The sequence below is a fragment of the Pleurodeles waltl genome, chromosome 2_2, assembly GCF_031143425.1.
Source record: "Pleurodeles waltl isolate 20211129_DDA chromosome 2_2, aPleWal1.hap1.20221129, whole genome shotgun sequence".
Taxonomy (NCBI): Eukaryota; Metazoa; Chordata; class Amphibia; order Caudata; family Salamandridae; genus Pleurodeles; species Pleurodeles waltl.
In genome coordinates, this window is record NC_090439.1 from 1,195,577,831 (window position 1) to 1,195,602,361 (window position 24,531).

The following is a 24,531-nucleotide window of genomic DNA, read 5'->3' on the forward strand; positions in this document are numbered from 1 at the left end:
GCCTGTGCCAGACATTTTTAGAGAGAGTTAAAGTGATAGGAAAAGAGAAAAAAGTTTTCAGAACTTTTTGGAAAGACAGAAAAAAACTTTTTAAACTTTTTAGAACTTTTTGAAAGTTTAGAAGTACTTTTCAGCACTTAGAAAAGAGTGAAAAGAGGAAATGCAAAACTTTTTGGCTATGTGTATATACACTGACCTTGTTTTGTATATTTTTCTCTTATGAAAAGTACAATGACAAGAGTGGTAAGTAGTCTCAAGCACTTATCCCACCGCTGCACAACCAATGTAGGAGGCTGGACTGGCTTGTAGTGAGTACCAAGGGGTACTTACACCTTGCACCAGGCCCAGTTATCCCTTATTAGTGTATAGGGTGTCTAGCAGCTTAGGCTGATAGATAATGGTAGCTTAGCAGAGCAGCTTAGGCTGAACTAGGAGACGTGTGAAGCTACTACAGTACCACTTAGTGTCATATGCACAAGATCATAAGAAAACACAATACACAGTTATACTAAAAATAAAGGTACTTTATTTTTATGACAATATGCCAAAGTATCTTAGAGTGTACCCTCAGTGAGAGGATAGGAAATATACACAAGATATATATACACAATAGCAAAAATATGCAGTATAGTCTTAGAAAACAGTGCAAACAATGTATAGTTACAATAGGATGCAATGGGGAAACATAGGGATAGGGGCAACACAAACCATATACTCCAGAAGTGGAATGCGAACCACGAATGGACCCTAAACCTATGTGACCTTGTAGAGGGTCGCTGGGACTATTAGAAAATAGTGAGAGTTAGAAAAATAACCCTCCCCAAGACCCTGAAAAGTGAGTGCAAAGTGCACTAAAGTTCCCCTAAGGACAAAATAGTCGTGTTAGAGGGAAAATGCAAGGAAAACACAAATCAGCAATGCAACAACGATGGATTCCTGACTGAGGGTACCTGTGGAACAAGGGGACCAAGTCCAAAAGTCACAAGCAGCTCGGAGATGGGCAGATGCCGAAGAAATGCCAGCGGTTGGTGCAAAGAAGCTCTTACTAGGCTGAAGAACTGTGAATACTGCAGGAACGACAAGGGCTAGAGACTTTCCCTTTGGAGGATGGATCCCCCACGCCTTGTAAAGTCGTGCAGAAGTGTTTTCCCGACGGATGGACGCCAACAAGCCTTGCTACACGCAAATCGTGTGCTTGGCGTTTTTGGACGCTGCTGGGGCCCAGGAGGGACCAGGAGGTCGCAAATTGGACCTGCAGAGAGAGGGGACGTAGAGCAAGACAAAGAGCCCTCACTGAAGCAGGTAGCACCCGGAGAAGTGCCAGAAACAGGCACTACAAGGATGCGTGAAACGGTGCTTGCCGAAGTTGCACAAAGGAGTCCCACGTCGCCGGGGACCAACTTAGAAAGTCGTGCAATGCAGGTTAGAGTGCCGTGGACCCGGGCTTGGCTGTGCACGAAGGATTTCCGCCGGAAGTGCACAGGGGCCGGAGTAGCTTGCAAAGTCGAGGTTCCCAGCAATGCAGCCCAGCGAGGTGAGGCAAGGACTTACCTCCACCAAACTTGGGCTGAAGAGTCACTGGACTGTGGGGGTCACTTGGACGGTGTCGCTGGATTCGAGGGACCTCGCTCGTCGTGCTGAGAGGAGACCCAAGGGACCGGTAATGCAGCTTTTTGGTGCCTGCGGTTGCAGGGGGAAGATTCCGTCGACCCACGGGAGATTTCTTCGGAGCTTCTGGTGCAGAGAGGAGGCAGACTACCCCCACAGCATGCACAAGCAGGAAAACAGTGGAGAAGGCGGCAGGATCAGCGTTACAGAGTTGCAGTAGTCATCTTTGCTACTATGTTGCAGGTTTGCAGGCTTCCAGCGCGGTCAGCGGTCGATTCCTTATCAGAAGGTGAAGAGGGAGATGCAGAGGAACTCGGCTGAGCTCATGCATTCGTTATCTAAAGTTTCCCCAGAGACAGAGACCCTAAATAGCCAGAAAAGAGGGTTTGGCTACCTAGGAGAGAGGAAAGGCTACTAACACCTGAAGGAGCCTATCAGCAGGAGTCTCTGACGTCACCTGGTGGCACTGGCCACTCAGAGCAGTCCAGTGTGCCAGCAGCACCTCTGTTTCCAAGATGGCAGAGGTCTGGAGCACACTGGAGGAGCTCTGGACACCTCCCAGGGGAGGTGCAGGTCAGGGGAGTGGTCACTCCCCTTTCCTTTGTCCAGTTTCGCGCCAGAGCAGGGGCTAAGGGGTCCCTGAACCGGTGTAGACTGGCTTATGCAGAATTGGGCACATCTGTGCCCAACAAAGCATTTCCAGAGGCTGGGGGAGGCTACTCCTCCCCTGCCTTCACACCATTTTCCAAAGGGAGAGGGTGTCACACCCTCTCTCAGAGGAAGTTCTTTGTTCTGCCATCCTGGGCCAGGCCTGGCTGGACCCCAGGAGGGCAGCTGCCTGTCTGAGGGGTTGGCAGCAGCAGCAGCTGCAGAGAAACCCCAGGAAGGGCAGTCTGGCAGTACCAGGGTCTGTGCTACAGACCACTGGGATCATGGAATTGTACCAACAATGCCAGGATGGCATAGAGGGGGCAATTCCATGATCATAGACATGTTACATGGCCATATTCGGAGTTACCATGGTGAAGCTACATATAGGTAGTGACCTATATGTAGTGCACGCGTGTAATGGTGTCCCCGCACTCACAAAGTTCAGTGAATTGGCTCTGAACAATGTGGGGGCACCTTGGCTAGTGCCAGGGTGCCCTCACACTAAGTAACTTTGCACCTAACCTTTACCAGGTAAAGGTTAGACATATAGGTGACTTATAAGTTACTTAAGTGCAGTGTAAAATGGCTGTGAAATAACGTGGACGTTATTTCACTCAGGCTGCAGTGGCAGGCCTGTGTAAGAATTGTCAGAGCTCCCTATGGGTGGCAAAAGAAATGCTGCAGCCCATAGGGATCTCCTGGAACCCCAATACCCTGGGTACCTCAGTATCATATACTAGGGAATTATAAGGGTGTTCCAGTCAGCCAATGTAAATTGGTAAAAATGGTCACTAGCCTGTTAGTGACAATTTGGAAAGAAATGAGAGAGCATAACCACTGAGGTTCTGATTAGCAGAGCCTCAGTGAGACAGTTAGTCACTACACAGGTAACACATTCAGGCACACTTATGAGCACTGGGGCCCTGGGTTACCAGGGTCCCAGTGACACATACAACTAAAACAACATATATACAGTGAAAAAGGGGGATAACATGCCAGGCAAGATGGTACTTTCCTACAGGGAGTCACTTGGACACAGTTGCTGGATTCACGGGACCTCGCTCGTCGTGCTGAGAGGAGACCCAGGGGACCGGTGATGCAGTTCTTTGGTGCCTGCGGTAGCAGGGGGAAGATTCCGTCGACCCACGGGAGATTTCTTCAGAGCTTCTAGTGCAGAGAGGAGGCAGACTACCCCCAAAGCATGCACCAACAGGAAAACAGTCGAGAACGCGGCAGGATCAGCGTTACAGAGTTGCAGTAGTCGTCTTCGCTACTTTGTTGCAGTTTTGCAGGCTTCCAGCGCGGTCAGCAGTCGATTCCTTGGCAGAAGGTGAAGAGAGAGATGCAGAGGAACTCTGATGAGCTCTTGCATTCGTTATCTAAGGAATTCCCCAAAGCAGAGACCCTAAATAGCCAGAAAAGAGGGTTTGGCTACTTAGGAGAGAGGATAGGCTAGCAACACCTGAAGGAGCCTATCAGAAGGAGCCTCTGACGTCACCTGCTGGCCCTGGCCACTCAGAGCAGTCCAGTGTGCCACCAGCACCTCTGTTTACAAGATGGCAGAGGTCTGGAGCACACTGGAGGAGCTCTGGGCACCTCCCAGGGGAGGTGCAGGTCAGGGGAGTGGTCACTCCCCTTTCCTTTGTCCAGTTTCGCGCCAGAGCAGGGCTGAGGGGTCCCTGAACCGGTGTAGACTGGCTTATGCAGAAATGGGCACCATCTGTGCCCATGAAAGCATTTCCAGAGGCTGGGGGAGGCTACTCCTCCCCTGCCTTAACACCTTTTTCCAAAGGGAGAGGGTGTAACACCCTCTCTCTGAGGAAGTCCTTTGTTCTGCCATCCTGGGCCAAGCCTGGTTGGACCCCAAGAGGGCAGAAACCTGTCTGAGGGGTTGGCAGCAGCTGCAGTGAAACCCCTGAAAAGGTAGTTTGGCAGTACCAGGGTCTGTGCTACAGACCCGTGGGATCATGGGATTGTGCCAACTATGCCAGGATGGCATAGAGGGGGCAATTCCATGATCATAGACATGTTACATGGCCCTATTTGTAGTTACCATTGTGAAGCTACACATAGGTAGTGACCTATCTGTAGTGCATGCGTGTAATGGTGTCCCCGCACTCACAAAGTCCGGGGAATTTGCCCTGAACAATGTGGGAGCACCTTGGCTAGTGCCAGGGTGCCCACACACTAAGTAACTTTGCACCTAACCTTTACCAGGTAAAGGTTAGACATATAGGTGACTTATAAGTTACTTAAGTGCAGTGTAAAATGGCTGTGAAATAACGTGGACGTTATTTCACTCAGGCTGCAGTGGCAGGCCTGTGTACGAATTGTCAGAGCTCCCTATGGGTGGCAAAAGAAATGCTGCAGCCCATAGGGATCTCCTGGAAACCCAATACCCTGGGTACCTCAGTAACATATACTAGGGAATTATAAGGGTGTTCCAGTATGCCAATGTGAATTGGTGAAATTAGTCACTAGCCTGTTAGTGACAATTTGGAAAGAAATGAGGGAGCATAACCACTGAGGTTCTGGATAGGAGAGCCTCAGTGAGACAGTGAGTCATAACACAGGTAACACTTTCAGGCACACTTATAAGCACTGGGGCCCTGGCTGGCAGGGTCCCAGTGACACATGCAACTAAAACAACATATATACAGTGAAAAATGGGGGTAACATGCCAGGCAAGATGGTACTTTCCTACACGGTTCACACCCCAATTTCTGTCTTTCTCTTTCTATTTCCAAGGACTGCCTATCTAAATCCAGCTGTTGCTTCTTGAGCTTCAGCCTGGATTGTTCCACTCTCAATCTATTGAGCTCCCTTTCTAACACTCTGTCATCAGGGTGGGTGGGTGAGGCATGTCTTGAAACAGAAGTATGGTGAGAATGAACAGAAGGAGACCTGGCCCTAACAGATGGCACTCTAACAACCTGGCTAACAGAAGTATTACTCCTACTATGATGAGAAGGAACACTCTTCTATTACTACAACACTATTACTGTGATGTGATTCTACATCAGTACCAGCTATGCTAGGTTGTCTGCTAATGGGCAGGCTAGGAAGTTTCCCTTCTAAATCTTTTGCTAGGGGTGCCCCAGGGTCAGATTGGGAACCATCAGCTAATTTCTCAACAGAAGTGCCACCTCTGGCCTTATCCTGTTCAACAAGCATATTAACCAACAGTTCTCTAGAGGGATTCTTCCCTACACTTAAACCTCTTTCTATGCAGAGACTCCTTGCTCCTTTCCAGCTAAGGTGATCATAAGCAAGTTTGGACAGATCAACAGTTTGGCCTCTGCCAGACATTTTAGAAAGTGTTTAAGTGATAGAAAAATGAGAAAAAGTTTTTCAGAACTTTTTGAAAGACAGAAAAAAAACTTTTTTAACTTTTTAAGAACTTTTTAGAAAGTTTAGAAGTACTTTTCAGCACTTAGCAAAGAAGTGAGAGGAGAAAAGCAAAACTTTTTGGTTAGGTGTACATACACTGAACTTGTTTTGTATATTTTTCTCTTATGAAAAGTACAATGACAAAAGTGGTAAGTAGTTGCAAAGTACTTATCCCACCGCTGCACAACCAATGTAGGAGGCTGGACTGGCTTGTAGTGAGTACCAAGGGGTACTTACACCTTGCACCAGGCCCAGGTATCCCTTATTAGTGTATAGGGTGTCTAACAGCTTAGGCTGATAGATAATGGTAGCTTAGCAGAGCAGCTTAGGCTGAACTAGGAGACGAGTGAAGCTCCTACAGTACCACTAGTGTCACTTGCACAATATCATAAGAAAACACAATACACAGATATACTAAAAATAAAGGTACTTTATTTTTATGAAAATATGCCAAAGTATCTCAGTGAGTACCCTCAGTATGAGGATAGCAAATATACACAAGATATATGTACACAATACCAAAAATATGCAGTATAGGAATAGAAAACAGTGCAAACAATGTATAGTTACAATAGGATGCAATGGGAGCACATAGGGATAGGGGCAACACAAACCATATACTCCAAAAGTGGAATGCGAACCACAAATGGACCCCAAACGTATGTGACCTTGTAGAGGGTCACTGGGACTGTACGAAAACAGTGAGGGTTAAAAAAATAGCCCACCCCAAGACCCTAAAAAGTGAGTGCAAAGTGCACTAAAGTTCCCCAAAGAGCCCAGATGTCGTGATAGGGGAATTCTGCAGGAAAGACCAACACCAGCAATGCAACAACGATGGATTTCCAGACTAGAGTACCTGTGGAACAAGGGGACCAAGTCCAAAAGTCACGATCAAGTCGAGAGTGGGCAGATGCCCAGGAAATGCCAGCTGTGGGTGCAAAGAAGCTGCTACTGGACAGTAGAAGCTGAGGATTCTGCAGGAACGACAAGGGCTAGAATTTTCCCCTTTTGAGGATGGATGTCCCACGTCGTGAAGAGTCGTGCAGAAGTGCTTTCCCGCCGAAAGACCGCAAACAAGCCTGGCTAGCTGCAAGCTTGCAGTTTAGTGTTTTTGGATGCTGCTGTGGCCCAGGAGGGACCAGGATGTCGCCAGTTGCGTAAGGGGACAGAGGGGGCGTCCAGCAAGACAAGGAGCCCTCTCAGAAGCAAGCAGCACCCAGAGAAGTGCCGGAACAGGCACTACAAAGTGGAGTGAAACGGTGCTCACCCGAAGTTGCACAAGAGAGTCCCACGCCGCCGGAGGACAACTCAGGAGGTCGTTGTAGGAAAGTACCATCTTGCCTGGCATGTTACCCCCATTTTTCACTGTATATATGTTGTTTTAGTTGTATGTGTCACTGGGACCCTGCCAGCCAGGGCCCCAGTGCTCATAAGTGTGCCTGACTGTGTTACCTGTGTTATGACTAACTGTCTCACTGAGGCTCTGCTATCCAGAACCTCAGTGGTTACGCTCTCTCATTTCTTTCAAATTGTCACTAACAGGCTAGTGAACAATTTTACCAATTTACATTGGCTTACTGGAACACCCTTATAATTCCCTAGTATATGGTACTGAGGTACCCAGGGTATTGGGGTTCCAGGAGATCCCTATGGGCTGCAGCAATTCTTTTGCCACCCATAGGGAGCTCTGACAATTCTTACACAGGCCTGCCACTGCAGCCTGAGTGAAATAATGCACACATTATTTCACAGCCATTTTCACTGCACTTAAGTAACTTATAAGTCACCTATATGTCTATCCTTTACCTGGTAAAGGTTAGGTGCAAAGTTACTTAGTGTGTGGGCACCCTGGCACTAGCCAAGGTGCCCCCACATTGTTCAGGGCAAATTCCCCGACTTTGTGAGTGCTGGAGACACCATTATATGCGTGCACTACACATAGGTCACTACCTATGTGTAGCTTCACAATGGTAACTCCGAATATGGCCATGTAACATGTCTATGATCATGGAATTGCCCCCTCTATGCCATCCTGGCATAGTTGGCACAATCCCATGCTCCCAGTGGTCTGTAGCACAGACCCTGGTACTGCCAAACTGCCTTTTCAGGGGTTTCACTGCAGCTGCTGCTGCTGCCAACCCCACAGACAGGTTTCTGCCCTTCTGGGGTCCAGCCAGGCCTGGCCCAGGATGGCAGAACAAAGGACTTCCTCAGAGAGAGGGTGTTACACCCTCTCCCTTTGGAAACTGGTGTGAAGGCAGGGGAGGAGTAGCCTCCCCCAGCCTCTGGAAATGCTTTATTGGGCACAGATGTGCCCAATTCTGCATAAGCCAGTTTACACCGGTTCAGGGACCCCTCAGCCCTGCTTAGGCGCGAAACTGGACAAAGGAAAGGGGAGTGACCACTCCCCTGACCTGCACCTCCCCTGGGAGGTGCCCAGAGCTCCTCCAGTGTGCTCCAGACCTCTGCCATCTTGGAAACAGAGGTGCTGCTGGCACACTGGACTGCTCTGAGTGGCCAGGGCCAGCAGGTGACGTCAGAGACTCCTTCTGACAGGCTCCTTCAGGTGTTGCTAGCCTATCCTCTCTCCTAAGTAGCCAAACCCTCTTTTCTGGCTATTTAGGGTCTCTGCTTTGGGGAATTCCTTAGATAATGAATGCAAGAGCTCATCAGAGTTCCTCTGCATCTCTCTCTTCACCTTCTGCCAAGGAATCGACTGCTGACCGTGCTGGAAGCCTGCAATACTGCAACAAAGTAGCAAAGACGACTACTGCGACCTTGTAACGCTGATCCTGCCGCCTTCTCAACTGTTTTCCTGGTGGTGCATCCTGTGGGGGTAGTCTGCCTCCTCTCTGCATCAGAAGCTGCGAAGAGATCTCCCGTGGGTCGACGGAATCTTCCCCCTGCAACCGCAGGCACCAAAAAGCTGCATCACCGGTCCCTTGGGTCTCCTCTCAGCATGACGAGCGAGGTCCCTCGCATCCAGCAACACTGTCCAACTGACCCTCACAGTCCAGTGACTCTTCAGTCCAAGTTTGGTGGAGGTAAGTCCTTGCCTCCCCACGCCAGACTGCATTGCTGGGAACCGCGACTTTTGCAGCTACTCCGGCCTCTGCACTTCCGGTGGAAATCCTTTGTGCACAGCCAAGCCTGGGTCCACAGCACTCTAACCTGCATTGCACGACTTTCTAAGTTGGTCTCTGGCGACGTGGGACTCCTTTGTGCAACTTCGGGTGAGCACTGTTTCACTCTTCTTCGTAGTGCCTGTTCTGGCACTTCTGCGGGTGCTGCCTGCTCCTGAGAGTGCTCCTTGTCTTGCTCGACGTCCCCTCTGTCCCCAGACGTGATTGGCGACATCCTGGTCCATCCTGGGCCACAGCAGCGTCCGAAAACTCTAACCGCACGACTTGCAGCTAGCAAGGCTTGTTGGCGTCCTTTTGGCGGGGAAAACACTTCTGCACAACTCTCCACGGCGTGCGGGAGCCATCCTCTAAAGGGAAAGTCTCTAGCCCTTGTCGTTCCTGCAGAATCCTCAGCTTCTTCTGTCCAGTAGAAGCTTGTTTGCACCCACAGCTGGCATTTCCTGGGCATCTGCCCATCTCCGACTTGCTTGTGACTTTTGGACTTGGTCCCCTTGTTCCACAGGTACCCTCGACTGGAAATCCATTGTTGTTGCATTGCTGGTTTGTGTCTTTCCTGCAGAATTCCTCTATCACGACTTCTATGTCCTTGGGGATCTTTAGTGCACTTTGCACTCACTTTTCAGGGTCTTGGGGTGGGGTATTTTTCTAACCTTTACTATTTTCTAATAGTCCCAGCGACCCTCTACAAGGTCACATAGGTTTGGGGTCCATTAGTGATTCGCATTCCACTTTTGCAGTATATGGTTTGTGTTGCCCCTATCCCTATGTGTTCCCATTGCATCCTATTGTAACTAAACATTGTTTGCACTGTTTTCTAAGACTATACTGCATATTTTTGGTATTGTGTACATATATCTTGTGCATATTTGCTATCCTCATACTGAGGGTACTCACTGAGATACTTTTGGCATATTGTCATAAAAATAAAGTACCTTTATTTTTAGTATATCTGTGTATTGTGTTTTCTTATGATATTGTGCATATGGCATTAGTGGTACTGTAGTAGCTTCACACGTCTCATAGTTCAGCCTAAGCTGCTCTGCTAAGCTACCATTATCTATCAGCCTAAGCTGCTAGACACCCTAAACACTAATAAGGGATAACTGGGCCTGGTGCAAGGTGTAAGTACCCATTGGTACTCACTACAAGCCAGTCCAGCCTCCTACAGTCGTGCAATGCAGGTTAGAGTGCCGTGGACCCAAGCTTGACTGTGCACAAAGGAAATCCTGGAAAAGTGCACAGGAGCTGGAGTAGCAGAAAAAGACGCTGTTCCCAGCAATGCAGTCTAGCGTGGGGAGGCAAGGACTTACCTCCACCAAACTTGGACTGAAGAGTCACTGGACTGTGGGAGTCACTTGGACAGAGTTGCTGAGTTCAAGGGACCTCGCTCGTCGTGCTGAGAGGACACCCAGAGGACCGGTGATGCAGTTCTTTGGTGCCTGCGGTTGCAGGGGGACGATTCCGTCGACCCACGGGAGATTTCTTCGGAGCTTCTAGTGCAGAGAGGAGGCAGACTACCCCCACAGCATGCACCACCAGGAAAACAGTCGAGAAGGCGGCAGGATCAGCGTTACAGTGTCGCAGTAGTTGTCTTTGCTACTTTGTTGCAGTTTTGCAGGCTTCCAGCGCGGTCAGCAGTCGATTCCTTGGCAGAAGGTGAAGAGAGAGATGCAGAGGAACTCTGATGAGCTCTTGCATTCGTTATCTAAGGAATTCCCTAAAGCAGAGACCCTAAATAGCCAGAAAAGAGGGTTTGGCTACTTAGGAGAGAGGATAGGCTAGCAACACCTGAAGGAGCCTATCAGAAGGAGTCTCTGACGTCACCTGCTGGCCCTGGCCACTCAGAGCCGTCCAGTGTTCCAGCAGCACCTCTGTTTCCAAGATGGCAGAGGTCTGGAGCACACTGGAGGAGCTCTGGGCACCTCCCAGGGGAGGTGCAGGTCAGGGGAGTGGTCACTCCCCTTTCCTTTGTCTAGTTTCGCACCAGAGCAGGGATGAGGGGTTGTAGGAGGCTGGACTGGCTTGTAGTGAGTACCAAGGGGTACTTGCACCTTGCACCAGGCCCAGTTATCCCTTATTAGTGTATAGGGTGTCTAGCAGCTTAGGCTGATAGATAATGGTAGCTTAGCAGAGCAGCTTAGGCTGAACTAGGAGACGTGTGAAGCTACTACAGTACCACTTAGTGTCATATGCACAATATCATAAGAAAACACAATACACAGTTATACTAAAAATAAAGGTACTTTATTTTTATGACAATATGCCAAAGTATCTTAGAGTGTACCCTCAGTGAGAGGATAGGAAATATACACAAGATATATATACACAATAGCAAAAATATGCAGTATAGTCTTAGAAAACAGTGCAAACAATGTATAGTTACAATAGGATGCAATGGGGAAACATAGGGATAGGGGCAACACAAACCATATACTCCAGAAGTGGAATGCGAACCACGAATGGACCCCAAACCTATGTGACCTTGTAGAGGGTCGCTGGGACTATTAGAAAATAGTGAGAGTTAGAAAAATAACCCTCCCCAAGACCCTGAAAAGTGAGTGCAAAGTGCACTAAAGTTCCCCTAAGGACAAAATAGTCGTGTTAGAGGGAGAATGCAAGGAAAACACAAATCAGCAATGCAACAACGATGGATTCCTGTCTGAAGGTACCTGTGGAACAAGGGGACCAAGTCCAAAAGTCACAAGCAGCTCGGAGATGGGCAGAGGCCCAAGAAATGCCAGCGGTTGGTGCAAAGAAGCTCTTACTAGGCTGAAGAACTGTGAATACTGCAGGAACGACAAGGGCTAGAGACTTCCCCTTTGGAGGATGGATCCCCCACGCCTTGGAGAGTCGTGCAGAAGTGTTTTCCCGCCGGATGGACGCCAACAAGCCTTGCTACACGCAAATCGTGCGTTTGGCGTTTTTGGACGCTGCTGGGGCCCAGGAGGGACCAGTAGGTCGCAAATTGGACCTGCAGAGAGAGGAGACGTCGAGCAAGACAAAGAGCCCTCACTGAAGCAGGTAGCACCCGGAGAAGTGCCAGAAACCGGCACTACGAGGATGCGTGAAACGGTGCTCGCCGAAGTTGCACAAAGGAGTCCCACGTCGCCGGAGACCAACTTAGAAAGTCGTGCAATGCAGGTTAGAGTGCCGTGGACCCAGGCTTGGCTGTGCACACAGGATTTCCGCCGGAAGTGCACAGGGGCCGGAGAAGCTTGCAAAGTCGCGGTTCCCAGCAATGCAGCCCAGCGAGGTGAGGCAAGGACTTACCTCCACCAAACTCGGGCTGAAGAGTCACTGGACTGTGGGAGTCACTTGGACGGTGTCGCTGGATTCGAGGGACCTCGCTCGTCGTGCTGAGAGGAGACCCAAGGGACCGGAGATGCAGCTTTTTGGTGCCTGCGGTTGCAGGGGGAAGATTCCGTCGACCCACGGGAGATTTCTTCGGAGCTTCTGGTGCAGAGAGGAGGCAGACTACCCCCACAGCATGCACAAGCAGGAAAACAGTCGAGAAGGCGGCAGGATCAGCGTTACAGAGTTGCAGTAGTCGTCTTTGCTACTATGTTGCAGGTTTGCAGGCTTCCAGCGCGGTCAGCGGTCGATTCCTTATCAGAAGGTGAAGAGGGAGATGCAGAGGAACTCGGCTGAGCTCATGCATTCGTTATCTAAAGTTTCCCCAGAGACAGAGACCCTAAATAGCCAGAAAAGAGGGTTTGGCTACCTAGGAGAGAGGAAAGGCTACTAACACCTGAAGGAGCCTATCACAAGGAGTCTCTGACGTCACCTGGTGGCACTGGCCACTCAGAGCAGTCCAGTGTGCCAGCAGCACCTCTGTTTCCAAGATGGCAGAGGTCTGGAGCACACTGGAGGAGCTCTGGACACCTCCCAGGGGAGGTGCAGGTCAGGGGAGTGGTCACTCCCCTTTCCTTTGTCCCGTTTCGCGCCAGAGCAGGGGCTAAGGGGTCCCTGAACCGGTGTAGACTGGCTTATGCAGAATTGGGCACATCTGTGCCCAACAAAGCATTTCCAGAGGCTGGGGGAGGCTACTCCTCCCCTGCCTTCACACCATTTTCCAAAGGGAGAGGGTGTCACACCCTCTCTCAGAGGAAGTTCTTTGTTCTGCCATCCTGGGCCAGGCCTGGCTGGACCCCAGGAGGGCAGATGCCTGTCTGAGGGGTTGGCAGCAGCAGCAGCTGCAGAGAAACCCCAGGAAGGGCAGTCTGGCAGTACCAGGGTCTGTGCTACAGACCACTGGGATCATGGAATTGTACCAACAATGCCAGGATGGCATAGAGGGGGCAATTCCATGATCATAGACATGTTACATGGCCATATTCGGAGTTACCATGGTGAAGCTACATATAGGTAGTGACCTATATGTAGTGCGCGCGTGTAATGGTGTCCCCGCACTCACAAAGTTCAGTGAATTGGCTCTGAACAATGTGGGGGCACCTTGGCTAGTGCCAGGGTGTCCTCACACTAAGTAACTTTGCACCTAACCTTTACCAGGTAAAGGTTAGACATATAGGTGACTTATAAGTTACTTAAGTGCAGTGTAAAATGGCTGTGAAATAACGTGGACGTTATTTCACTCAGGCTGCAGTGGCAGGCCTGTGTAAGAATTGTCAGAGCTCCCTATGGGTGGCAAAAGAAATGCTGCAGCCCATAGGGATCTCCTGGAACCCCAATACCCTGGGTACCTCAGTACCATATACGAGGGAATTATAAGGGTGTTCCAGTAAGCCAATGTAAATTGGTAAAAATGGTCACTAGCCTGTCAGTGACAATTTGGAAGTAATGAGAGAGCATAACCACTGAGGTTCTGGTTAGCAGAGCCTCAGTGAGACAGTTAGGCACCAGACAGGGAACATATACATGCACACCTATGAGCACTGGGGCCCTGTGTGACAGGGTCCCAGTGACACATACATATAGGCCACAAACCTATGAGCACTGGGGTCCTGACCAGCAGGATCCCAGTGACACATAACAAACATACTGAAAACATAGTGTCTTCACTATGAGCACTGAGGCCTGGCTATCAGGATCCCAGTGAGACAGTGAAAACAGTGACAAACACCCTGACATACACTCACAAACAGGCCAAAAGTGGGGGTAACAAGGCTAGAAAGAGGCTACCTTCTCACACAACCCCCCCCCAAACGAAGGACAATAAGGCTAACCTTGGCCAGTTGAGACTTTATTGTCTAAGTGGTGATAAGTAGAGAGTAGCTCTGCAATAGACTGGTTACTCCCTTTATCATCCACTATATGGTTACTTCCCTGTGGGGATGTAAACCACCCTGTTTGAAGTTTTTTAGCTAACCAACAATGTGAAGATGTATTTTCAGAGTTTCTATCAGTAAGTTTTAGTTTAGAGCAGTGGGAATTATCCACTGAACCTATTTGTAATGATGGAAATGCCAGACAGGGATGCTGTCTCAGTAAAGCCATAGCTGGGCAAAAACTTTGCCCATTTGGCTGGAAGAGAGAACAGGGATGCTGTTTCTCTTGAGTTGGAGCAGGGCAGGGATGCTGTCCTATGAGCTCCACACTAGGGCAGGGATGCTGTCCTAAGTGTTGTGAGGTAGTGCAGGGTTTCTGCACTAAAGTTTCTCTGGGAGGGTTGGAGGGATGCTCCATGTTAACTAAAATGGTGCTCTTTTTCTCACCAATGTTAGTTATCCCACAGAGAGGTACTTCCACCTCAGGGAGTACAGTTTTGCCAACTGATGATTCCCTTGGAACAGGTGCCACCCTAGGAGAGGTTTCTCCCACCACAGGAATAGTATCCTGAATGGTAGGGTGGTTAGGGGATACTGTGATACCCTTTTTACCTGTTGATGGAGAGGGATCCTGAGTTTTCAGGCCTTCTCTCCTTTGCTTTTTCATTTCACTTGAAATGAGAGGGAACAATTCCTCAGGGATGCCCAGCATGGCTGCATGGGCATAAAACTCTACATCAGCCCAACCTGAGGCCTCTAGGTCATTACCTAAGAGACAGTCTACAGGTAAGCTAGGTGATACCACCACCTGCTTAGGGCCAGTAACTCCACCCCAACTAAACTGAATTATAGCTAAGGGAAGAAACTTAGTGGAGTTATGGACATCAATAATCTTATACTGTTGTCCAATGATGTGTTGTTCAGGAGGCACTAGGTTTTCAGTCACCAAAGTGAAACTGGCACCTGTGTCCCTGTAGGCCAAGGCCTCAACACCATTTATTGAAACTGTCTGCCTGTACTTATCCATTGTAAGGGGACAAGCAGCCAGTGTGGCAAGGCCAGTGCCACTAGGTGTGACAGAAACTGTCTTGGGACTGATTACATCAGTTTCCACTATGGACCCATAAGTGAACCCAACTACACCCTTTGCTTGACTGTTGCCAGCAGTCCCACCACTAGTACCACTACTGCTAGGGGCACTAGAGCTTGATGTATTAGTGGTGGTAGGCTCAGGGGGTTTACCTGGACAGGACTTATCCCCTGGCCTATGGCCTCTGTTTTTACACACAAAGCACCAAGGCTTTTTAATGTTGGGAAGAAGAGGAAGAGGAAGAATTTGTTTTATCCCCACCCTCTGAAGAGTGTTTAAGATTTGAAGTGGGATCTTTGGTTTTACCCTTATCCCCATGCTTATCTTGAGATTTTTCACCATCTTTCTTCTTATTGCCATCTTTGTCACCCCCTGTATGAACTTTTCTGTTCACCCTTGTTCTGACCCATTTGTCTGCCTTCTTTCCCAATTCTTGGGGAGAGGTCAGATCAGAGTCTACCAGGTACTGGTGCAACAAATCAGACACACAATTATTAAGTATATGCTCTCTCAGGATTGTGTTATACAGGCTTTCATAATCAGTAACTTTACTGCCATGTAACCACCCCTCCAAGGCCTTCACTGAATGGTCAATGAAATCAACCCAGTCTTGTGAAGACTCCTTTTTGGTCTCTCTGAACTTTATCCTGTACTGTTCAGTGGTTAAGCCATAACCATCCAGGAGTGCATTCTTAAGAACTGTAAAATTATTGGCATCATTTTCTTTCACAGTAAGGAGCCTATCCCTACCTTTTCCACTAAATGATAGCCATAGGATAGCAGCCCACTGCCTTTGAGGGACATCCTGTACAACACAGGCCCTCTCAAGTGCAGCAAACCACTTGTTAATGTCATCCCCCTCCTTATAAGGGGGAACTATCTTGTGCAGATTCCTGGAATCATGCTCTTTTGCAGGATGACTATGGGGAATACTGCTGCTGCCACCATGGGTATCTAAACCCAACTTCTGTCTTTCCCTCTCTACTTCTAAAGACTGTCTATCCAAATCCAGCTGTTGCTTCTTGAGCTTCAGTCTGGTTTGTTCCACTCTCAATCTATTGAGCTCCCTTTCTAACAATCTGTCATCAGGGTGGGTGGGAGGGACATTTCTAGATACAGAGGTATGATGGGAATGAACAGAAGGAGACCTGTCCCTTACAGAGGGCACCCTAACAGCTTGGCTACCAGTATAATGTGAGAGCACACCATTAGTATGGTGTGATTCAACCTCTGTACCAACTATGCTAGACTGTCTAGTAATGGGCAGGCTGAGAAGTTTCTTTCCTGAACCTTTTCCTGGGGGAGTCCCTGGATCAGATTGAGAACCATTAGCTACTTTTTCTACAGATTGGGCACTTATGGCCTTATCCTGTACTCTAAGCATATTAATTAACAGTTCTAAGGAAGGATTCTTCCCTACACTCAAACCTCTCTCCATGCAGAGACTCCTTGCTCCTTTCCAGCTAAGGTGATCATATGCAAGTTTGGACAGTTCAACATTTTTTCCTGTGCCAGACATTTTTTTGAGAGAGTTAAAGTGATAGAAAAAGAGAAAAAAGTTTCCAGAACTTTTTGGAAAGACAGAAAAAAAACTTTTTAAACTTTTAAGAACTTTTTGAAAGTTTAGAAGTACTTTTCAGCACTTAGAAAAGAGTGAAAAGAGGAAATGCAAAACTTTTTGGCTATGTGTATATACACTGACCTTGTTTTGTATATTTTTCTCTTATGAAAAGTACAATGACAAGAGTGGTAAGTAGTCTCAAGCACTTATCCCACCACTGCACAACCAATGTAGGAGGCTGGACTGGCTTGTAGTGAGTACCAAGGGGTACTTGCACCTTGCACCAGGCCCAGTTATCCCTTATTAGTGTATAGGGTGTCTAGCAGCTTAGGCTGATAGATAATGGTAGCTTAGCAGAGCAGCTTAGGCTTAACTAGGAGACGTGTGAAGCTACTACAGTACCACTTAGTGTCATATGCACAATATCATAAGAAAACACAATACACAGTTATACTAAAAATAAAGGTACTTTATTTTTATGACAATATGCCAAAGTATCTTAGAGTGTACCCTCAGTGAGAGGATAGGAAATATACACAAGATATATATACACAATAGCAAAAATATGCAGTATAGTCTTAGAAAACAGTGCAAACAATGTATAGTTACAATAGGATGCAATGGGGAAACATAGGGATAGGGGCAACACAAACCATATACTCCAGAAGTGGAATGCGAACCACGAATGGACCCCAAACCTATGTGACCTTGTAGAGGGTCGCTGGGACTATTAGAAAATAGTGAGAGTTAGAAAAATAACCCTCCCCAAGACCCTGAAAAGTGAGTGCAAAGTGCACTAAAGTTCCCCTAAGGACAAAATAGTCGTGTTAGAGGGAGAATGCAAGGAAAACACAAATCAGCAATGCAACAACGATGGATTCCTGTCTGAAGGTACCTGTGGAACAAGGGGACCAAGTCCAAAAGTCACAAGCAGCTCGGAGATGGGCAGATGCCCAAGAAATGCCAGCGGTTGGTGCAAAGAAGCTCTTACTAGGCTGAAGAACTGTGAATACTGCAGGAACGACAAGGGCTAGAGACTTCCCCTTTGGAGGATGGATCCCCCACGCCTTGGAGAGTCGTGCAGAAGTGTTTTCCCGCCGGATGGACGCCAACAAGCCTTGCTACACGCAAATCGTGCGTTTGGCGTTTTTGGACGCTGCTGGGGCCCAGGAGGGACCAGGAGGTCGCAAATTGGACCTGCAGAGAGAAGAGACGTCGAGCAAGACAAAGAGCCCTCACTGAAGCAGGTAGCACCCGGAGAAGTGCCAGAAACCGGCACTACGAGGATGCGTGAAACGGTGCTCGCCGAAGTTGCACAAAGGAGTCCCACGTCGCCGGAGACCAACTTAGAAAGTCGTGCAATGCAGGTTAGAGTGCCGTGGACCCAGGCTTGGCTGTGCACACAGGATTTCCGCCGGAAGTGCACAGGGGCCGGAGAAGCTTGCAAAGTCGCGGTTCCCAGCAATGCAGCCCAGCGAGGTGAGGCAAGGACTTACCTCCACCAAACTCGGGCTGAAGAGTCACTGGACTGTGGGAGTCACTTGGACGGTGTCGCTGGATTCGAGGGACCTCGCTCGTCGTGCTGAGAGGAGACCCAAGGGACCGGTAATGCAGCTTTTTGGTGCCTGCGGTTGCAGGGGGAAGATTCCGTCGACCCACGGGAGATTTCTTCGGAGCTTCTGGTGCAGAGAGGAGGCAGACTACCCCCACAGCATGCACAAGCAGGAAAACAGTGGAGAAGGCGGCAGGATCAGCGTTACAGAGTTGCAGTAGTCGTCTTTGCTACTATGTTGCAGGTTTGCAGGCTTCCAGCGCGGTCAGCGGTCGATTCCTTATCAGAAGGTGAAGAGGGAGATGCAGAGGAACTCGGCTGAGCTCATGCATTCGTTATCTAAAGTTTCCCCAGAGACAGAGACCCTAAATAGCCAGAAAAGAGGGTTTGGCTACCTAGGAGAGAGGAAAGGCTACTAACACCTGAAGGAGCCTATCACAAGGAGTCTCTGACGTCACCTGGTGGCACTGGCCACTCAGAGCAGTCCAGTGTGCCAGCAGCACCTCTGTTTCCAAGATGGCAGAGGTCTGGAGCACACTGGAGGAGCTCTGGACACCTCCCAGGGGAGGTGCAGGTCAGGGGAGTGGTCACTCCCCTTTCCTTTGTCCCGTTTCGTGCCAGAGCAGGGGCTAAGGGGTCCCTGAACCGGTGTAGACTGGCTTATGCAGAATTGGGCACATCTGTGCCCAACAAAGCATTTCCAGAGGCTGGGGGAGGCTACTCCTCCCCTGCCTTCACACCATTTTCCAAAGGGAGAGGGTGTCACACCCTCTCTCAGAGGAAGTTCTTTGTTCTGCCATCCTGGGCCAGGCCTGGCTGGACCCCAGGAGGGCAGATGCCTGTCTGAGGGGTTGGCAGCAGCAGCAGCTGCAGAGAAACCCCAGGAAGGGCAGTCTGGCAGTACCAGGGTCTGTGCTACAGACCACTGGGATCATGGAATTGTACCAACAATGCCAGGAAGGCATAGAGGGGGCAATTCCATGATCATAGACATGTTACATGGCCATATTCGGAGTTACCATGGTGAAGCTACATATAGGTAGTGACCTATATGTAGTGCACGCGTGTAATGGTGTCCCCGCACTCACAAAGTTCAGTGAATTGGCTCTGAACAATGTGGGGGCACCTTGGCTAGTGCCAGGGTGTCCTCACACTAAGTAACTTTGCACCTAACCTTTACCAGGTAAAGGTTAGACATATAGGTGACTTATAAGTTACTTAAGTGCAGTGTAAAATGGCTGTGAAATAACGTGGACGTTATTTCACTCAGGCTGCAGTGGCAGGCCTGTGTAAGAATTGTCAGAGCTCCCTATGGGTGGCAAAAGAAATGCTGCAGCCCATAGGGATCTCCTGGAACCCCAATACCCTGGGTACCTCAGTACCATATACTAGGGAATTATAAGGGTGTTCCAGTAAGCCAATGTAAATTGGTAAAAATGGTCACTAGCCTGTCAGTGACAATTTGGAAGTAATGAGAGAGCATAACCACTGAGGTTCTGGTTAGCAGAGCCTCAGTGAGACAGTTAGGCACCACACAGGGAACATATACATGCACACCTATGAGCACTGGGGCCCTGTGTGACAGGGTCCCAGTGACACATACATATAGGCCACAAACCTATGAGCACTGGGGTCCTGACCAGCAGGATCCCAGTGACACATAACAAACATACTGAAAACATAGTGTCTTCACTATGAGCACTGAGGCCTGGCTATCAGGATCCCAGTGAGACAGTGAAAACAGTGACAAACACCCTGACATACACTCACAAACAGGCCAAAAGTGGGGGTAACAAGGCTAGAAAGAGGCTACCTTCTCACAGGGGTCCCTGAACCCGTGTAGACTGGCTTATGCAGAAATGGGCACCATCTGTGCCCATGAAAGCATTTCCAGAGGCAGGGGGAGGCTACTCCTCCCCTACCTTAACACCTTTTTCCAAAGGGAGAGGGTGTTACACCCTCTCTCTGAGGAAGTCCTTTGTTCTGCCATCCTGGGCAAGCCTGGCTGGACCCCAGGAGGGCAGAAACCTGTCTGAGGGGTTGGCAGCAGCAGCAGCTGCAGTGAAACCCCTGAAAAGGCAGTTTGGCAGTACCCGGGTCTGTGCTAGAGACCCGTGGGATCATGGGATTGTGCCAACAATGCCAGGATGGCATTGAGGGGGCAATTCCATGATCATAGACATGTTACATGGCCATATTCGGAGTTACCAATGAGAAACTACACATAGGTAGTGACCTATGTGTAGTGCACGCGTGTAATGGTGTCCCCGCACTCACAAAGTCCGGGGAATTTGCCCTGAACAATGTGGGAGCACCTTGGCTAGTGCCAGGGTGCCCACACACTAAGTAACTTAGCACCCAACCTTTACCAGGTAAAGGTTAGACATATAGGTGACTTATAAGTTACTTAAGTGCAGTGGTAAATGGCTGTGAAATAACGTGGACCTTATTTCACTCAGGCTGCACTGGCAGGCCTGTGTAAGAATTGTCAGATCTCCCTATGGGTGGCACAAGAAATGCTGCAGCCCATAGGGATCTCCTGGAACCCCAATACCCTGGGTACCTTAGTACCATATACTAGGGAATTATAAGGGTGTTCCAGTATGCCAATGTAAATTGGTGAAATTGGTCACTAGCCTGTTAGTGACAATTTGGAAAGAAATGAGAGAGCATAACCACTGAGGTTCTGGATAGCAGAGCCTCAGTGAGACAGTTAGGCATCACACAGGGAACACATACATATAGGTCACAAACCTATGAGTACTGGGGTCCTGGCTAGCAGGGTCCCAGTGACACATAACAAACATACTGAAAACATAGGGTTTTCACTATGAGCACTGGGCCCTGGCTGGCAGGATCCCAGTGAGACAGTGAAAACACCCTGACATACACTCACAAACAGGCCAAAAGTGGGGGTAACAAGGCTAGAAAGAGGCTACTTTCTCACAGTGTTGATCTGCTGCACTGATCTACTGGACACTGGGTTCAAGGGGTTGGTGTCTTCACTGATATATTGGACACTAGATTCAAAGGGTTGGTTGGCTGCACTGATGTACTGGGTGCTAGGTTCAAGGGGTTGGTCCAATGCACTGATCTACTGGGCGCTAGGTTCAAGGGGTTGGTGTCCAGCACTGATATATTGGACACTAGATTCAAAGGGTTGGTTGGCTTCACTGATGTACTGGGTGCTAGGTTCAAGGGGTTGGTCCACTGCACTGATGTACTGAGCGCTAGGTTCAAGGGGTTGGTTCACTGCACTGATGTACTGGGCATTAGGTTCAAGGGGTTGGTCAGCCTTTCTTAAGGGGAAACCCTTCCGTTTACAACCATCACGTGCACAAGGACAGACCATACCGCTGAGGCTGGTCAGGGAGTTACATCACCTCCTGTGAGAGGTAGACAGACCACAGCTGCTTCCCCATCCCCATTTTACGGCGTCTTCATAGACACTCACCATTCTTCTTGCGATATTTCCAGACAAAGTAAGTGACAGGGCCAAGGACACCCATCAGTATGATCACACCGACAAGCAGCACCACAGTTGGTGTAGACACTTGAGAGAGGAATTTGTCTGTTAGGAGAAAAAACACATTACTCCACAGAATTTTAATTCATGCTTGAGAGTAAAAGAGCATAAAGCAGATGATTCCCCACATTGCACCAATAACTGAGAGGACATGCTCCAAGACTGAGAGAACAGAGTTAGAGGCCTGATTTAGAACTTGGAGGACAGGTTACTCCATCACAACGTGACCAATACCTCGTCCACTGAAATCTGAATCCGATTATAGCACTTGGGATTTAGATTTCACTGAGTTCTAAATTAGGCTCTAAGTATTTTCTCCTGTGCGCACAAAATATTGGAACAAATAACCTTCTAGCAAGAAGGATTACATTCCAGGTCCAAATCCAAATGTTTATAATGATTCATTCACTATAAACCACTTGAAGATTATAAAGGGAAGGCTAGAGCCTGTGTGTGTGGCGAGAGCTCGCCTCAAGGGAGGAGCATTGAATGGGGCCCCAGGAGGATGTTAGGGGCCTGGCCAGGTGGGCAGAGCATTGCATGGGGCCCCAAGAGGATGTGAGGGGCCTGGGAGGATGTTAGGGGTCTGCCCAGGTGGGAGGAGCATTGCATTGAGGCCTGGGAGGATGCTAGGAACCTGGCCAGGTGAAGGAAGCATTGCATGGGTCCCTGGGAAAATGCTAGGGGCCTGTGGACTGGGAGGATGTTAGGGTCCTGGGCAGGTGGGAGGAGCATTGCATGGGGGCCCTGGAGGCTGTTAGGGGCCTGGCCAGGTGGGAGGAGCATTGCATGGGGGCCCTGGAGGATGTTAGGGGCCTGGCCTTGTGACGAAAACATTGCATGGGTCTCTGGCAGCATGGCAAGGGCCTGTGGACTGGGAGTGTAGGAAGCTGGTCTGGTGTGTGGTGGGTACACAAAGTACTTACACCTTTTACAAGGTCCAGGTATCCCCTCTTAGTGGAGGGTAGGCAGTGTTTAGAAACCAGGCTCTCTAGAGGTAGCTGTGGATGAGCATCCAAGGCTTATCTAGGAGACATGCAAAGCTCATGCCATACCAATGTAGTCACATAGCAGTTACTCACATGAAAGAAAACACTCAGTTGTACAAAGATAAAGGTATTTTATTTTTGGAACAGAATACCACAAAATACTAGAAGGGCAACCCGCCAATAGGAGGTAAGTAATACACTAAATATACACACTAGTTATCAGAAATAGGCATATAAAAGGTTAGACAATAGTGCAAATAGCAATAGCCAATAGTGTCCCTAGGGGGAGCCCAAAAAATATACCCCGGACTGCGACCTGTGATGCAGGATCCACGCAGCCGGTCATCACTGCAGCAGGTGTGGGAGGCTGGTCCTCTATGTAGTGTGCAAAACCAAGCACACTATGCAGAGGGTCCGGGCAACCACACGTTGGTTTCCAGGGGTAAAAATTAGACCACCTAATGCTCCAATTTTTAAGGTAGCTCGTCGAGCAGTCAGGCTAATCCAGGAGATGTGCTGTATTTGCTGTACTCACAAATGTAATCATGTGCCACACATACTCAATGAATAACTCAAGACCATAATTTAGAAAGATACTCACAACTTTTATATACATTTTAATAAAAAGATCTTTAGAATACGTTAAGTACTTTTCAAGTTATAGCTTTTTGAAGTTTTAATAAAATTAGTCTTTCTTTGTGTAAATATGCACCATTGGAATCAATGCAGTAAACATCACTCATTTGGGTTACCAGTCTCTCCTCTTGCAGGGTGGCTGGAGTGGTCAGTGGGCACACTGTACCAGCTGGAGAGCCTCGAGTGGCTCCCGGTTCCGGTGGGAGCATCGTTGGAAAACCTCTTGGCAGAGGCGCAGGGCCACCTGGAGGGGCCGCTTGGAAAAGGAGCTGGTTTGCAAGTTTAAGGTGGGTGCTTGGGGGTCCCCTTGGGCTGTTGAGGTTGCAAGGGGTTGGGGACCTGCGGCACAAAGCAAATCCCACGATGCAAGGCTCTGGGCGGCCAGGTGCAGGGTGTTTTGGAGGTCTTGGATGCTGTGTGTAAAGGGACTCTTTGGAGCTGGAGGTGAGTCTTCTTCCTGGGGTCTCACAGGACATCCCGGGAACTCTGGTAGGAGGTCTGGGATGTCACTGAAGTCCCTTAACTGGGGATTCCTCCTGGTCCAGTTGCAGTTCTGGGGAACTGTTGTTGGTGATGTCCAACATGCACTGGTCAGTAACTGGGGTATTGCCACGACTCAGCTACCGAAGGGCGCTGTGCCACCAAGGTGGGCACAGTTGCAGGCCTCATCCGGACTGTAGTTGATGTTTCATTTGGTCCGACTGCGACTTCTGGTTGCAGAGATATTGTCAGTTCAGTGAAGTGTCTGTCACCTGTTTGCAGGTTTCTTGCAGGTTCCTGTAGCTTGTTACGTGGTGCCTCCATTCAGAAAGGAGTTCTCTGTCTCTCTGCGAAGCCTGGAGGTCCTCAGGGTCTTTTGAGGTCAGTCCAGTGCTCAGCTCCTCCGCACGGGCAACTGTTGGGGCACTGGTACAGCAGGTCCTCTGTTCTCATCTAGGTGGGATCTTTGGTTTCGTCTACTTTTCTTCCAGATTAATCAAATTTCTTGGTCTAGGGTAGCCCACTAAATACTAAATGTAGTGGACATTTTAGAGGGAACCTGGTAGTGTCCAATGGGACACTTACCCTTGGGTGACTATACCCACTACAGTGACCACTTCCTGTGGGAAGGGGCACTTCCCTAAACCCTTTTGGATATTTTCCTACCATCCAACATGGAG

At 49.0% G+C, this 24,531-nt stretch overlaps 1 protein-coding gene across 1 annotated transcript in view; it reads right to left on the minus strand.

The window, feature by feature from the left end:
* The window catches only part of LOC138279330 (butyrophilin-like protein 2), a 430,170-nt gene that overhangs the window by 352,862 nt on the left and 52,777 nt on the right, over window positions 1-24,531 (minus strand). The window contains exon 5 of the mRNA XM_069219396.1: window positions 21,675-21,791. Within this exon, the coding sequence (XP_069075497.1) occupies window positions 21,675-21,791 (117 nt within the window). The remainder of the gene's footprint in view (window positions 1-21,674; window positions 21,792-24,531) is intronic.